At 39.5% G+C, this 18,234-nt stretch overlaps 1 protein-coding gene across 4 annotated transcripts in view; it reads left to right on the top strand.

Annotated features, from left to right (window-relative positions):
- LOC122543767 (low density lipoprotein receptor adapter protein 1-like) overlaps positions 1–18,234 on the top strand; it is a 110,825-nt gene that overhangs the window by 80,296 nt on the left and 12,295 nt on the right. Inside the window, exons 8-10 of one of the 4 annotated variants that reach the window (XR_006310132.2) lie at positions 870–915; positions 7,731–7,765; positions 10,711–10,739. Coding sequence is in view for 3 of the 4 variants with exons in the window: in XM_043682523.2 (XP_043538458.1) it covers positions 7,731–7,765; positions 10,711–10,739 (64 nt within the window). In the remaining variant the exon portion in view is untranslated. The remainder of the gene's footprint in view (positions 1–869; positions 916–7,730; positions 7,766–10,710; positions 10,740–18,234) is intronic. The other 3 variants (XM_043682523.2, XM_043682545.2, XM_043682530.2) reach the window with 3 other exon arrangements.

Here is an 18,234-nt window from a genome sequence, read left to right as displayed (position 1 = left end):
AGTTCAGACTTTTAATGAGAATTTTAAGCATATGGATACTGTCTTTAACCTTGTCTTTGTTTGTTTAGTCACTAAAACCAGTTGTGAAGATATTGAACAATATGCTGATATTATACCATAAATAAATTAAATTATTTGTGAAGACCTTTCCATAAAATTATTTTACTGTGCAAAATAAATTGATTATTGCAGTTAAGGACTTGTATTTAAACAAAGCTAATTATTGAGGTAAGTAGGTTAAGTTGGCTGAAGCAGATTAGGAAATCTGATTTTAAAGTATGATTGTAGGTGAACAATGATATAAATTTAAAGAACTAGTTTGGTGTATTCCAGAATGCACATTCCTTTGAAGAATAAAAAAAATCTCTGGAAATATTAAGAGTAGTATTAAATTAAAGGACGATATTTACAATGTCGCTGGAAAGAACAGAAAGCTTGATCATTGGGATGATTTGAAAAGTCAGCAATTAATTATTGATAGCAATATCCATTTGTCGTCATAATCTTGATGAGACTAGTGGCAACATCTTGCTTTTTTTTGGCTTTCTTCAAGTCTCTCTAAATTGATATCTCAATATTATCCATCCATCTACATTATCTCGTTCCTCTTCTGTTTCTAGTCTTGATTTTTCTGTTTAATTATTTCCTGAAACGACTGTCGGTTCTTCGCTTCAACCTAGCAACCATTTTGACTCGTGAACCTGTACTTCTAGTGTAACCCATTCATTTGAGTTTCTATCTGTCCAATCAGTTCTGAGTTTTTAGATGTCTAAGTGTACATGGAGTTAGTATAAGTAAACATAGACGAGAAATATAATGAGCAAGGAAGTGGCTGAGACTTTGAACAAATATTTTGTCTCTCTTTATAGACTCAAAGAGCGGAATCTAATAGGGGCCTAAGCGATAAAGGCTAAGGTGAGATTTGTGGCTGAATTATACAAGAATTCTGGCGAGACTGATCTCTGTGTTGAGACCATCTCTCCATCTTTTATTCTTTTTTTTCCAAGAAGAATCATCCTTTTCTCATGATAAAGTGACAAGTTAACAAGTCAGAGGGGATTATAGCTTATTACCTGCCTTGTTTTTGGCCCAACTCATCTGATTAATATTCAGCTTCCTATCATATCAAACACGCCAAACGAGCAAGAAAATGTGATATGGAAATCAGAGCATGTACCTGGTGAATTCAGCTCACCACTTGCTTCAAATGGCCTTCATGTTGTGTACGACCAAATAATATCTGAGAGCACAATTCCCAGGTACCAGTTGCATGCACCCCGCAACTATGGACGTTATCATCTGGCATTTCACAACCCATCATTTCTCTAAAACTCCAGCAGTGCATTCTAAAATTACAGACTTACCTTGCAGAGCCTGTTACGAATAGCATTAAATGTCTGCAGCAGGGACAGTTTGCGCACCCAGCTCAGAGTGTGGACAGCTGGACTCACTTAGTGCCAGCATGCATACTCACATCATCCATACCTTGCCCCAGTGAAGCCCATGGTGGATCCTGGCTCAGTGAGTCAAGTACAGCATTGAGTACCAGTCCAGGGGATTGATTCTGGTTATGCATCCAATCAGCGTCTTAGGTCAGGGGTCCATGCTTCCGCAGCACAGGAAGTGAGTCAGGGTCCTGTGGCTCCATAGTTGCCTGTCTGGAAGTGAGCTAACATGGCTGGGGAGTTGTACAGCCACAAACAGGACTCTGAGGCACATTGTATCCAGGGCTGTCCAGTTTCAGTTGCTCAAGGCAGTGGACCATGGTTAGTGCATTGGGTCTGTCCATAGGTACTAAAGAAAAAATGTTGGGGTACATAAGAAGCCAGTGACATCGGTAGGAAACTTGACAAACTATTCCTTTGAAATGGCTTCAGTATCTGTGAGAAGGCTATATAGTAAAACAAGGATGGGAAAGGGGCCATTTGGGAAAGTAGTTGGTTCACCATCAGGAACACTCTGGGTGAACAGTGTATGACCAATCCTGGTATGATCACTTCATATGCCAGGGGAAGTGGGGGGCAGATGAGCAGGTACAGGCTGATTGAGGTTGGTTGAGTTCCTGGAGAGGCACAAAGCCTTAAGGGGCTTACAGGAAAGTCTACCATGATGGGCTTTTTGATATTTGGGGGCTCACTGATACATAGAGGTGGAAGCTGCAAACCTCTGGCTAAGGACCACTTGCTGTCACCTTCTATCATGCTTGAATTGAAAATGTTCAGTCGGGAAGAAAGTGGCTGGGGTCTCACTCAGAGTTGTGTGACTCAACTTCTGAGAGGGATCTGCAAGATCCAGCGATGTTAGCACTTTGAAAGGGAAATCACATTAAGCATAGACCCATGCATTGTATGGACCCAGACCTGCAGGGCCCCTGATATGTGACAATCCTAAGCATTGCCTCTCTGTTTGATGTGCGTCTCTCTGTCACAGATATTGCTGATCAACTCATTTACATCAACATTATTGGACCAAGGCTGGAAAAGAATAGGGATATTGTAAGGATGAGGGTCAAAGATGTCAGCAACACTGGTTCCAGATGCTGCAAAATGCTCTCACCACATATTTTCATTCACATTACATTCTGTGTTGCCATGGAGTGAGCCATCATGCTGATGTGGTTATATTCAGACCACATACAGACCTGACCATGTCTAAGCCCTAAATAGTGCAATGGAACACCCATGGCATCTCTAATATCAGGGCTCTTAGCAGAGGCAGTAATGCAGAGACTTGAACAAACAGCTCTGCCAACTATCCAAACCAAACTTTGGATCCACTACGTGGATGATACCTTTGTCGTCACTAAATGAAACAAGTTAGAGGAAACCTTCAAGACCATCATCCTGGCATAAAATAAACTAAAGAGAAGGAAAACAACAACAAACTGCCATTCCTAGGTGACACAGTAGAGCAAACAGCCAGTGGGGAACTTCAAACCAGTGTCTACAGGAAAACAACACATACAGGCCAAATATTGAACTACAGAAGCAATCGCCCCAATACCCACAAATGAAGCTGCATCAGAACATTATTCAATGAGCCAACACACGCTGCAGCACAGAGGAACTTCGCAGAGCAGAGGAAAATCACCTATACAGTGTATTCAAAAAGAATGGGTACCCAATGAACACAGTCCGCCGCTTTCTCCGCAACAAACCCAAACAAACAAACAAAACACATCCAGAAACCCGAGCCACTCTCCCCTACATCAAACACATCTCGAAAATGACTGTCCGACTACTCAGACCTCTTGGGACCATGGTAGCCCACCAACACACTAAACCAGCAGCTAATGAATTTGAAAGACCCTATGCAGACAATGAGCAAAATTAATGTCATTTACAAAATATCTTGCAAGAACTGTATCAAACACTACATTAGACAAACAGGCAGAAAACTAGCCACCAGGATACATGAACCCCAACTAGCCACAAAAAGACATGACCCTCTCTCACTAGTATCCTCCCATACGGATGAGGACAACTGTCGACTGGGACAACACATCCATCCTAGGACAAGCAAAACAAAGACACGCACGAGAATTCCTAGAAGCATGGAATTTCAACCGGAACTCTATCAACAAACACATCAAATTAGATCCCATCTACCACCCCCTGAGAAAAGGAATAGGAAGTGACTTCACCTCAGGAAATGACATCAACAACCCAAAGAAACCCAAACACATAAATAGAAAGCAGGAAATTTCAGCATTGCTTTGCCTGAGGCCCACTGAAGATGTAGGGTAACAAAACGTCTGGAAATGAACCTTCCAGCTCAGTGAGCAAACCTACAGTGCAATGTATTGAAACATATCAAATGTGCATTGCATTATCACCCAGGCCACGAAAGCGCATTCAATATGCTTTCTTCTTCCTCTCATTCTCATGCTATGACTTAGCATACTCCAGGTTCTGCACCTGGGGTGGAAAGTGTTTGCTCAGCAGTTGAGCCTGTTGGCCCTGGAGGTTTGGTTGGGTGACCCCAGGGAGCTAGTTTATGGACTGCCCTTGCCAAGGGTCTCATTACCAGATGCAAATAGAATGAATGCCAGGCTCACCATTCTCCCTATTGCCATACCTTCAGTCCTCGGGACTATTGGCTGGAGATCAGAGTCGAGAGTTTGGTGCTGGAAAAACACAGCAAGTCAGGCAGCATCCAAGGAGCAGGAGAATCAACATTTTGGGCATAAGCCCTTCTTCAATTCTCCTGCTTCTCGGATGCTGCCTGACCTGCTGTGCTTTTCCAGCACCACACTCTCGACTCTGATCTCCAGCATCTGCAGTCCTCACTTTCTCGTGGGGTAATGGAGTGCAGGTATTTGAGCCTCTCCAGCAAATCCGGCGCAGCCTTGGACCTGGTTCTCTCTGGCAGCCACCAACTGTTCTGTTGATTCAGATGATTACATGATTGACTGCACAGCTCAGCTTCTGCACATTGAGGGCCATTTACTGCCATTGCCAAAACCACTGGGTTCTCTCCTGCCTGGGGCTGAGCCAGTGCCTGCTCCCTGCCAGTCTGTCCTTGGCTAGCTGCGGAGCTGTCTCAGTGAGGAGGTCACCAGATTGTGGTCCTGCAGTTTCTAATACTAATGTTCTCATCGAGGTGTCTGTATCTAGTCAGGTGGTGGGTGCACAAGTTGAGGAGGTAGATTTTGGGGAGGCAACTGCCTCTCTGTGGAGGTGGTGGACATTCTGGAAGAGCTGAAAGACGAGACAAAAGGCATTACAGCCTGTGATTAAATGCGCTGTTCAATGGATAGCCTGCACACCTGTGAGAATTTCTGTGGAATAAGGAGTGATAGTGTGTTTTCAGAAGATTTGTAGTTCAGTTTGAGAATCTGGATGCAGGTTTGCTCGCTGAGCTGGAAGGTTCGTTTTCAAACGTTTCATCACCATACTAGATAACATCCTCGGTGAGCCTCTGGATGAAGCACTGGTGGTATGACCCAATTTTTATTAATGCGTTTAGGTTTCCTTGGGTTGGTGTCATAATTTACTTTGGTGATGTAATTTCCTGTTCTTCTCAGGGGGTGGTAAATAGGATCCAAGTCAATGTGTTTGTTGATAGAGTTCCGGTTGGAATGCCATGCTTCTAGGAATTCTTTCATGTGTCTCTGTTTGGCTTGTCCTAGAATGGATGTGTTGTCCCAGTCGAAATAGTGTCTTTCTCATCTGTATGTAAGGATACTAGTGAGAGTGGGTCATGTCTTCTTGTGGCTAATTGATGTTCATGTATCCTGGTGGCTAGTTTTCTGCCTGTTTGTCCAATGTAGTGTTCGTTACAGTTCTTGCAATGTATTTTGTAAATGACATTAGTTTTGCTCGTTATCTGTATAGGATCTTTCAAGTTCATTAGCTGCTGTTTTAGTGTGTCGATGGGTTTGTGGGCTACTATGATGCCAAGAGGTCTGAGTAATCTGGCAGTCATTTCTGAGATGTGTTTGATGTAGGGAAGAGTGGCTAGGTTTTCTGGATGTGTTTTGTCTGCCTGTTTGGGTTTGTTGCTGGGAAATCAGCAGGCTGTGTTCATTGGGTACCCATTCTTTTTGAATACACTGTATAGGTGATTTTCCTCTGCTCTGCATAGTGTTTCTGTGCTGCAGTTTGTGGTGGCTTGTTGAAATACTGTTCTAATGCAGCTCTGTTTGTGGGTTAGAACACTCACCAATTTCTAAGCAACAAACTCAAACAAGCAGACAAAACTTGTCCAGAAACCCTAGCCACTCTCCCCTACATCAAAGACATCTTGGAAATGACTGCCAGACTATTCAGACTTCTTGGCATCATGGTAGCCCACAAATCCACCAACACATTGAAGTAGCAGCTAATGAACTTGAAAGATACAGATAACAAGCAAAACTAATGTCATTTACAAAATACCTTGCAAGAGCTGTAACAAACATTACATTGGACAAACAGGCAAAACACTAGCTACCATGATACATGAACATCAACGAGCCACAAAAAGGCATGACCCACTCTCATATTATTCTTGCATACAGATGAGGAAGGATACCACATCCATCCCAGGATAAGCCAAACAGAAATACGTGCAAGAATTCCTAGAGGCATGAAACTCCAACTGGAACTCTATCAACATACACACTGACTTGGATCCCATTTATCACCCCCTGAGAAAAAGAACAGGAAATGACATCACAGGACATGATGTTACCACCGGGAATGACATCACCAACTCAAGGAAACCTAAACACATAAATAAAAAGTGGGCCAAAACACCAGTGCTTCATCCCAAGGCTCACTGATGTTACCTAGTATGGGGATGAAATGTCTGAAAACAAACCTTCCAGCTCAGCGAGCAAACTTACATCCATGAGGAGTGGTACTTGCCTGGTTGGTATGATGTGGATGTTTCATTAAGAGGCAGGATTCTGTTCTCACATGGCTGAGGAACGTAATGTTGGTACCTCTTCAGTCATCCGGGCCCTTTCTGCCTTGCTTTATTTGATTCAACCAAATTAAAAAAAAAAAGATCTGATTGGTTGAATGTGCATTCACTTTCATTTCAAGCCAAAATTTGTTTTTGTAAATGCACTACTATGGTTCTTGAGTTGTTCTCAAGTGGGAACAATTTCAACCAATTCACTCTGTCCAGATCCCTCATAATTTTGCAAACAGCTATCACATCTTCTCTTTGGGTTCTCCTCATCAAGAAAAACAGTTCAAAATTCTCCCATCTGTCCTTGTAGCTGAAGTGTCTTATCTCTGAAGTCATGCTGATAAACTTGCATGCTGCCAGTGCATTCACATTCTACCTATAATGTGTCACCCATAACTTAAATAATGTTCCATTTGAGGTTCAACCAGTATCCTGTGTAAGTTAATCAAAATCTCCTTACTCTTGTACTCTAAATCTCTATTTATGAAGCCTAGAATGCTAGATGCATTATTGACAGCTCTCTCTACCTGTCCTGCCACCTTTAATGACTTGTATACTGCTGCATAATATGAGTGTAATTTTCAAACAAGATTCCTTTACCTAGATTCTTATTCACTGTCTATCTCTAGTATGATTTGGGGATGCTGCTGTTGGACTGGGGTGTACAAAGTTAAAAATCACACAACGCCAGGTTGTAGTCCAACAGATTTATTTGGAAGCACTAGCATTCAGAGCGCTGCTACCTCATTAGGTGATTGTCCCCTGATGAAGGAGCAGCAGTCCGAAAGCTAGTGCTTCCAAATAAACCTGTTGGACTGTAACCTGGTGTTGTGTGATTTTTATCTCTAGTATTTCTGTGTTTTCCATAAGTTGAAGGCACATTTAATTGAAATTGTGAGGTGGATGTAAGAATAACAAGTTGAAATATCTGCCAGAAACTGGGTGACAACACTGGTTTGAAGAACTTATTTGATGGACATGGCTTGAATCTATGAGGCAGTTTAACTCAATAAAGCTTTTAAATAAAATAAAGCCATGGGTTGCCATCACAGAAGTATTTCTGAATGTAAGGATGCTAATTTGCCTGTAGTAACACCATGAGGGTAGTCAGGTTGGTAAGTTAAACGTGTTGGTCAATTTTCAGTATTGGGTGTTTTTTGAGTGTGTTTAATATTGCAACTTGGCATGCAATGGAAGAAGTGGTTGTTAAATCTCAGCCTGACATCTGGAAAAATAGATCTGTGAGATCTTTATGTAATCAATCAGATAATTCTATGATACATTAGTTAATGATAGCACAGGTTAACAAGATTTCTCGCTGTTCTTTGCAGGAAGAGGACGATGGTCTTGATGATGCTTTCTCAAGGTAAGGAATCCTAGAGTCCATTAATTTTCCCCTGATCAAAAGATAATCCTATCCAAAATATATCCCTTATATAAAAAAAAATATTGTTGGGAGTTTATCTTTATCATGGTTAATTCTGCAGTGGTATGATCTGTATGTTCCGGTGTTGTGAAATATTTTGTCTCCTCTTTGTAGTTATGCATCTCTTTGCCAAAATAGGTATTTTACTGAACCTGATGCATCTGTCTCTGTTTCATACAAGCTTCATTTAATACCTTTTATCTCAATGTAATGGCTTGAGCGTTTGTCAGAAACATTTTGAAATTTATAAGAGAACAGGTAGCATAATTTAGCCCATGGTGTATAATTTTTATGAACTACAACTGTTCCAGTCTCCAGGTAACAGTGCTCAACGTTTAAGCTTAAGCAATTATTTTGGCAATGGAGAAAATTTTGAACAAAATAATCACCATTTCCTAGCAACCACACTGCCGATCAGTGAACCCTTCTTAAATAATTAGAATGGTTTTGATTCTTGAATGGCAGATCAGTCCTTTTTCTCTGTTTCTATGAGAAGATATTATGGTTTCTATGAAATTGCAGAATGTTTGCAGCTGAATCCACTTTATTTGCATTCCAGTTTTAGGAGCTGTTCTATAAATAGATCAAATCCAGCAGGTTCTGAAGGAAACTCAAAGCTACTTAATATGCTATATTTTTTATGATATTCATATGTCTCTGAGAACTGCCTGTCATTCTACCTATGCAACTGTTTGAGACATATAATTTTATATTCTTTAAAATGTTTTCCTTCAATGTTGGAACCTGTGTTTAAGTCCTCCTGTTCTTAATGGATATTTGCTGAGAAGTTTCTTTGATTGTGTTGCAAATTTTTCACTGTAATCTACCAAATGAAATTATTAACTGATTTGACAATTAACATTTATTCACTGTTGAGTTACTAAATACAAAATTCCTGATTAAGAAGAAAGTGTTAGACCATATTTTGTTAAGTTTGCTCTATAAATTATTTTGGCAATATCGTAAATTGCCTTCACCCCAATTCTAGGAAGATTTCATTCTAAAATGATGATTTCATTTTGGGTTTTTAGATTGAGAACATTATTACAATGCCTTTAATACATTGATATGAAATAGAGATTACTAATCCCAAAATGTTTGAATTTGCCTTTTTGTCAATTTTTACCACTGTACAGGATGTATTGACATAGGTTAACAAACATATCCTTATACGTGGTTAGCCTTAATACCTCAGTTAACTGACCATAACACAACTACTGTTCAGTTCTGGGGTTCATGTTTCAGGAAGCAGATATTGACTTTTGAGGAAGCACAACATAAGAGTTACTGAAATGATACCTGGATTCCAAGAACAAAGGTGATTAAACAAAGTAGGATTGCTTTCAATATAATTTAGAAAAATGAGAGACAATTTGATTAAAGTTTTAAAGATGTTAAGGGTTGGAATGTCTAGGTTCAGGGCAAGAGCCTAAAAATTAGAGGTATCACTTGAGACTGAAATTGTGAAATGCCTCCACACAGAAAGGGTGGTGGAACATGGCAACTCGTTTTTTCAAATCACAATTGAAGACAGATCAATTCTTAATTTAAAAACAAAAGATTGATAGATTTTGCTAGTCAAAGAAATTAAGACATATAAGACAAATGGAGTTAGGTCACAAATTAGCCACAATCTCATTAAGTGATATAACAGCCATGAGGGGGTTAAATGTAGTTCTGTTCCTATGCCTGAATGAAAGCATTGTATATTAGTATTCATCTCATGACTTAAGGGGGTCGGCTGAGTCCAAGACAATCTTATGTCCATGTTACAGCAGGGCATATTGAATAATGATCAGAAACAAGAATTCCATCTTGGCCTCAATTCTTAAAAAAAATTAGTTAAGCAGAGCTGTTTCAGAGCATATAGGTAATCCATTCTGAAAGGTAACTGGGCTTACTGCAATAACACATAATGGCTTTATTATAGATCATCTGGAGCTTTTTAAAATCTCTGTGCTGCACCCCAATATCCCATCTGACCAAAATCCAGCCCTGGCATGGAACAACTGTTTCAGCATAGACTTAACTGGGTGTCAAATGGAACAATCAAATAAAAGGAAGCTGGCAACTTCATACAGTTTTATATATCAGAACATTTTAATAATTTCCTGCTGGTTTCAAGCTTGATTACACTTCTCTCTTGAATTGATCTTGTGCTGATCAACATAAAATTACTTCTGGAGGTACGCTATGATTTTAAAAAAGCAAGCAAGGCTTTAAAAATGAGTGAGGATTTGTTTCTTTTATCAGTAATCCACTCTCTTGGGCATTATCTTGTTACATGGCTAGATTAGCATTGATGTCCTCTTTATGAAACAATTATGTTATTTGGGAATAACTATTTTAATTGTCTGAAAATATAAATTCACTTTTGATTCTCTGCCACTTTCAGTAAAATGCCATGATATTATTATTATTAAGGAGTTAACATGAACTAGATTTTCAAGTTTGTTATTGGGGTATCTTAAATGTTTCTATTAATTTAAATGTACAGCAATGGTATGTCAGTGACTTAAGAAATGTTCATTTTTTAATTGACTTTTGTTTTTCCTCATTCTTACCTCTTTAGGTAAGAAATTCTTTTGGGTGTCTGTCCTAAATGAGTAATTTAATTTTCACTAAAATCTGTGGTGACCCCTTTCTATGCCTAGAGAAGACTGCTGTCCAATGCATGTGATTTGGAATTTGGAAAATGTTTCAGAAAATGCCATGAATGCAAGAGATTTGAATTGAGAGTGGAAATCTGAAATTAAATATCCAGACAACTTTCAGTTATAATTAAAAATTTATTTAGCAAAAAGTAGCCAAGTCAAACATTAGGAGCTGCTAGAACTATTAAGTTGTATGAAGCATGACTTTTATTTTCCAATTTTTACAAGCAGCATTGTGGATGGAATTGAGCCAATCACAGGTATTTTTTTCGAAAATATGTTTGTTTATCTGTATCATTTTAAACTCTTTTGCATGAATTGAATCGTTAATTGAAGCATCCTTCGAAACTAAACAAGCAAAGAATTGTTAAAACAAACTCAAATATCAGTGAATTCATTTATGTTTTCTGTAGATTAATGTAATCATTCTGATTCATAAACTTTTACCTGACAAGTGCAAACTTGTAAATAAATTTGTAAGTTAACTAGCCATTTCAGAGTTGAATCACTAAATTCAAAATGTCATTGATCCTTTTTCATGACATTAAAGAACACAGTTTCAAATTACCATTTGATGTGTTGCACAGAATCAGAATAAGTTTATTCAGTCTATTGAGTCTGCCCTACCATTCAGTAAGACTGAGGCTGATCTGACCACCCTCGTCTCCACTTCCCTGTCTTTTCCCATAACCATTCATCCTCTTGTTCATCAGTCTCAGCCTTGAATATACTTAATAGCCTTGACTGCCTCTGTGGTAAAGGATTCTACAGAAAGATGAGGAGGAATTTCTTTTAAGTCTTAAATGTCTTGAGGGAGTAACTTGATTTTCAGTAAATCAATGGTGATCCCTTCTATGCCTAGAGAAGACTTCGGTCCCCTTACTCTAAGTTTATGCCTTCTAGTCCTGGACTCTCCCACAAGTGGAGGCAACCTCTCTGCAACTATCATCTCAACTCCCCAAAGAATCTTGTATGTTTCAATAAGATTGTCTATCATTCTTATGAATTCAAAAGATTACATGCACAGTCTACTAAAACTCTCTGCATAACTGTCCCTCCATACCCAGGATCAAACTAGTGAACCTCCTCTGGACACAACTTATGCCGTGATGCCTAAAGCATGGCACAGAGATCTTTCGACCTGTTTGCAGATAGTCACTGTATTTATTCAGTGTTTATTTTTGTAGAGAAAACATTTGAGATGTAATCTGTAAATAGTGTAGCTGGAAAATCTAATTGTAGATAACACTGCCATTAAATATTCATTCAGAGAACACCACAGGCAATCCCCAACGTCAGCAAGTCCAGTAATTGAAGTGAATTTTTTTAGGGAAGAATGTATCTCAACTTAATCCAGTTAAATTGACAGCTAGCAGTGTTTTAAACAAGTCTACTTGTCATTTATACTGACCTGAATGTGTGACTTGATTTCTGGTAAGAGGGATTTCTTATTTAATACTGCATGTCATGAATTGAATATGTAACGTTTAATGTTCTTGCATTGAAAGACCGAGTTCAAGATGTTGGCGAAAGATATTAGTAATTCTATCAGTTTTGAAGCTCCATATTTGGGAGTTGTCACAAGAATTGTGCACATGTCCTTTTGCAGATATTTGTGAAGCTGTTCCTGTCGAACCCTTTTTAGATTAGATGAAAAGAGAAGCAGTTTTAGAATGAGTAAGTTAATGTTCAGCATGTCAGCTGTATGATCTACCACACCTTTTCCACAACTACTATTTTATTTCATTAGCTATTTTTGTGTCAGTATATGATGTGGCATCTGTGTATGATTGTTACTCAGTTTCAAAGGCCCAAGGTCTGGCTTTGAGCTAACAAATCAATAATTGGGATTTAGGGTCCTCAATGTGTTTTATCATTGGTAGTAAACTACTATACAACAAATACATACTGGCATACTTACAGATGGCACTGTATTTGAATCCACATAGCATTCAAACAAAGCAGAGGAGGTAGTAGTACAAATTGGGTAAGTATGATCTAGTCGCATTACCGATTAGGTGGGTGTAGAATGACTTGTATTGGGACCTGAGTCTTGAAGGGCATGCAGTATTCAGTAGGAGAAGAGGTTAGGAAATGGTAGAGGAGAAGCTTTTTTAAAAGGAAGATATTTGCCAAGTCGAGATGGAGGACCTACATTATGGAAACCAGGATATTAGAGGTGAGGAATGGTAAATGTAAAAGGTCACTTGAGATTATTGTATATAGGCCTGCTAATAGAAGCCATTTTATAGGACAGGGTATCAAGGAAGAAATAATGGGAGCTTGTGAAAAGGTGTCACATCAAAGGTATTGAGCAAAAGAAATGCTTATGGTGTAAAGAGTAATATATTGGAATAGATAGAAGATTGGCAGAGAGTAGGAATAAATGAGTCATCTTCAGACTAGCAGGATGTCATGAGTGGTGTACCACAGGAGTTGGCAATAGGAATTCAACTCATTACAATTTATGTCAATAATTTGGATGAAAGGATCAAAAGTATGGTGGTTAAATTTTCTGATGACACCAAATTGGTAAGCAAAGATGTTGTGTAGAGGAGCCTACAGAGCAATATAGATAGATTAAGTGAATGGTCAAAGATCTGGCAAATGGATTATAATGTGAGACAGTGTGAAATCATTCACTTTGGCAGAAAGAATAAAAAAGCATATGATCTAAATGATGAGAGGTTTCAGACCTCTGAGATACAGCAAGGTATGGGTGTCCTAGTACATGAATCTCAGAAGGTTATTATGCAGGGTCAGTAAGTAATCAGAAAAGCAAATAGAACATTGTGTTTCATTGTGAGAGGAATTAGTGCAAGACTAGGGAGGTTATGATTTAGTTATACAGTGACTGTGTCTGTAGTTTACTGTACTAGTCACTGTTAACAAGGAAGAATATTAATATGATTGGAATACTTCAGAGAAGGTGTCCTGGATCAATACTTGAAGTGAATGATTGCCTTATGAGAAAAGGCTCGGCATACTCAGCTATTATCCTCTAGTATTTAGAAGAGTTGGAAGTTAATTCATTGAAGCACATTATATCATGAGGGGACTTGATCAGGTGGAGTCAAAAGGATTTTTCGTCTTGTGGGAGAACTGACTAAAAATATGGGGTCATCCATTTAAGACAGAAATTAGGAAAAATTTATCTCCAAGAGTCCATTCCTCAAAAGGCAGTAGTGCAGCATCTTTAAATATTTTTAAGAGATGTATTGATCTTTAATTGTCAAGGGGGTGAAAGATTATCGGGATGTGCAGGAATGTAGAGTTGAAGTTAGGATCAGATCAGCCATTATCTCACTGAATGATGGAGCAGGCTCAAGGGGCTAAGTGGCCTACCCTTTTACCTTGTTCCTAAAGTAGGTTAGTCCTGTTTGGCAAATTTATGACAAATATAAGTTAACGTAGATTTATACTGTTTTTGATTCATTTACGGAACATGAGAGTTACTGGCTAGCATTTATTGCCTATCCCTAAGTGTCTAGAGGACAGCTAAGAGGCAACTATATTACCATGGATTTGGAGTCATGTATCAACTAGAACCGGTAAGATTGGCTGATTTCCTTCCTTGATGTACGTTAATTAAACAGATGGGTTTTCACAACAATTTATAGTGGTTATATGGTTGCCATTTAAGCTAGATTTTTATTTTAGCCATTACATTTGTTGATCCTATAAATTTAATTTTGAAATCTGTCTGCATGTAAATGATGGAGGCATTCAGTGCCAAATATAGAATCTACTCATTTTTTTAATGTGGTTAGAGCTTTTGGTGCAAGGGCTGAGTTTCACCATAATGCCAGTTTACTGATCACTCCTGTTTTGGCTGATCTATCCTTTGGAAATGATGCTGGACTATCAGTGAATTTACCGAAAAATGAATTCATGTATTATATTTGGCAGGGAATTAAAATATGACAGACACTGCATTCGGTGTCATTTGTGGTGTCATTAATTAGACACTCTAGTTAGTTTTTCAAAGACTCTCATTCTCTACCATGGTTGCTCTGGAGGTTGCACATGTTGTCATGGATCTCTCAAGGCTGTTGTGTGAGGGCTTCAAGGCCCTGGAACAACCTTGCAGCAATATCATGGAGCTGCACATCACTGAACGTAAATAGCATAATGTGACAAGAGTTAAAACACTTCAGAGTGAGAACATGGAAATGACTAGACAGATAAGAAAACTGTCGAGTGTGGTGCTGGAAAAGCACAGCAGGTCAGGCAGCATCTGAGGAGTAGGAGAATCGATGTTTCAGGCAAAAGCCCTTAATCAGGAATGAGGTTGTGAATCGAGGGGGCGGTGAGACAAAGGGGACGGGGGTGGGGCTGGGGGGGGGAAGGTAGCTGTGTGCAATGAGTGAGAAACTGATTGTTCTTTACTAATATGTCAGAGCGTATAAGAAATAAACTTTTGTTGAAGTGTAACCATAATCTGACTTAATGGAAGCCTGCAGCAAACAAGCAAGATCATAAACTTTATCCCAAGTGTTTTTACACCTGCCCATAAGCTTTCATTACCCACCTATTGACACTGATGAAGCAGGTTAAAGACTCGGGGGTGGGGGGGGGGGGGGCGGAGGGGGTGGTGCACTGAGAATATTCCCTTCACAATCGTATACAGATCAAGATGCCTTTTAAATGTTGCTCTTGTATCTGCTCCCACCACCACCTCTGGTAGTATATTTCAGGCGCTTACAACCTTCTGTGTAAAAGAACTTGCCCTATTCAGCTACTTTAAACTTCCCCCTTTACCTTCAACTGATGTCCCTAAATAATATAGTTGTTGTCCCTGGGCAATCTCAGAACTACCAACCTTCTGTTTAACAGCTGAACATGTGGATTCAGTGAGCAACAGAGATTGACAAATGGTGGGTGGGTGAGATAACGACAAAATAAAGAGTACATCTTGTGAAAAGGAGTAATCTATAATTAACTCATTTGAGAATATAAAGCAATGTTATTCCATTGTTAATAACAAAGGGAAAATAGTCCAGGGAGGGGTGTTATATAAGGGATTCAGGACCCTGAAGCATGGATAGCAAGGTGGGCAGTGCTAGATACGCCAGAATGTTTGTGTGTCTTGACAGCATTAATACACAAGGAAGATAGGTTTGCCAATCATAATGTAACTGCAAGTCAGAACCTGGTATATCAATGATTACCATGTCTAGTAATATTTAATGTAATGTTACTTTGAAATCCAAACTTAAAGCAAGTTCTTGACTTTGGCTTTTCCTTGAACAGTCTTGAACTCAGACTCTCAAAGTGTCTTCAAATTACATGATAAAAGTGTGTGTGTTGCAGAATGGTGCAAGCTATAGCCAGGCTGGCAAATCACAGGGACAGTTCAGGCAGTCTTTCAAAGCCATTTAAATGGTTGCACCTCAGCAAACTGGGCCAGGTCAGTAATGCATTGCTGAGGTAGAGGTTGCTTCATCAATATATGGGCATTGAGACTAACCCGAAGATCTGAACCAAGAATCTCAACTGGTAATGACAGTTCTGGTATGGTAGTATTTGTTCCTTTTTAGCAATGAAAAGACGCACAAACACATCATACATTTATTGTATGTATTTAATGCATATCAAATTTCTAAAGACTAGAAGCATCTGATTAAAATCACCAAAGTATTATAATAACAGACATGCAATTGGGTCCCAGCTCATCTGCCTCTCACAGAGGATCCAAAAATCACACTAGCTCTCTCTTTTCAGTCGTTGAATTATGATGCAGCAGTCTGCCTAGGCTGTTTTAAATTGAAAAGATTTTCTTGATTTGGCAGAATGTCCGGTCACTTGTATATGACGCATGCAATTGTCTTCAGGACCACTTCATGCGTCATCTCCACTCAAAAAGGCTCTCGCCCACTTCATCCTCCCAAACTAGTAAACAATCCCATATTTTCCAATTACTTAGAACCAATGCCATCGACCTGGGAGGAAGGCCATCTGTTCCAGCTGATTTATAATGGGATATTGACTGAAACCCTTCATGTAGTTACCAGAATTTATTCCGGGATAACAACAGATGAAATCAGTGACCTGGAAATGGCAATAGGCAGGGACTGGCTATGAAGTTTATTTTGGCAGTCGGCGGTGTATACTGTAGACTGTATTAATGACAACTGTAAAACACAACATTTTGTTGATGTAAATAGACAGTAAAGTTTTATGTCTCCACACTTGTTTGAATTCAAGAGCAGCCTTAAATAGCTGCCCAGACATAATGGACAGATTTTCAGTTAGCATGGTTTGTCGAGTGAGATTCATTAAACCCAGTTTGATATGGACCAGAATGTCTCCTCTTAGGTAATCTTCTGCTCTTCACCTCATTGATCATACAACCAGGCTCTTTGATACCCTTTCTGTGCAATCACATGCCAAGAGACACCAACATGCTTACCATTACCAGTAACATCTGGTGTTCATGCCATTTTAGTGGTGCCATTTTTAAATTTCAGCTGCTCATCGAGATGTTGCAAGTCAGGACTGCCCCTCGCCCCTAGCACAGAAAGAAAAGCTTGCTTTGCAGACAGGGACCAGGACTTGTTCGTGGACAGGATAGTAGAGATGACAGCAATCTTTTGTTTTCCAGCTGACTACTGCAGGAAGGTATGGATATGATATCAATGACTGCAACCACCTCAGTGAGGCTGGTTGATAATATGCTACACTAATGCATGGCTAAGAGCTACCATCTTCTGTCTGCTATTTCATTTGTTCCCTGTCATGCGCTCTCAACCTCACACTGGCTCTCTCCTCTCCTCTCCACTCCACTCAGTCCAGGCCACCACTCACTCTCTGCTGCACACATTAAGTATCCTGGACTATTGCATGCACCATCTCTGCTCAATGGCTCTCGCCCACCTCAGCCTCCCAAGCTACGAACCAATCCTTCCTGTCTCCTGGACTTCCTACTTGTGCACTTGGGACATCTTAAAGAGCCATACAGTTATGCTGTATGGAAAGAGGCCGGCCCATTATGATCTAACCAGTTAACAAAACCTACCTACTCTAGTTCCATTATGAAACAGTTGGCCCTTGGCCTTGTATGCTATGGAATTTCACTTGATTATCTAAATACTATTTAAATCTTGTTTCCTTTCTACCAGCCTTTCAGATGGGAAGTTTCAGATACCCACCACCTTCTGGATGAAAATCTACTCTATATCTGCTGCTCTTTACTTTAATTATATGTAGTCCTGGTTATTGATCCCTGTATTAAGGGAGAAAGTTTCTTCCTACCTACCCTGCCTGCGTCCTTCTTAATTTTGTACACTCAATCACCTCTCTCTTTGCCTTTTCTGCTCTAAGAAAAATGATCCCATTTCTCTAGGTATTGTTCATGGCTGAATTGCTCCAGCCCAATAACATCCTGGCAAATATTCTCTGGACTGTATCAAATTCACTACCCTCATACATGTATTCAATCAAGCCTGAAAATTCAACCAAGTCTGCTCGACATAACCTCCTTCTGATAAAGTCCTCTTTGCTTCTCCAAGTGGAAATTATTTCTGTTTGTCAGAATTTCTTCCCATAGCTCTCCTACTACTATTGTTAGACTCACTGGTCTGTAGTTCCCTGGTTTATCTCTGCCACTTTTCTAGAACAATGGTACTGCAGTAGGGGTCCACAGTACTTATCTGCAGTGTTGACCTGTTTCACTGCCACGGTGTTGCTTTGGTGTAGCAGCACGCTCAGAGTCTGCCAGATCTGCATATTGATCTTCACTCCATCGCTATCTCA

This window comes from Chiloscyllium plagiosum, unplaced genomic scaffold, assembly GCF_037043375.1.
Source record: "Chiloscyllium plagiosum isolate Xiang-an unplaced genomic scaffold, Cpla_swu_hap1 HiC_scaffold_3, whole genome shotgun sequence".
Taxonomy (NCBI): Eukaryota; Metazoa; Chordata; class Chondrichthyes; order Orectolobiformes; family Hemiscylliidae; genus Chiloscyllium; species Chiloscyllium plagiosum.
Note: the sequence above shows the minus strand (reverse complement) of the source record. Positions and strands in the feature narration are given on the sequence as shown.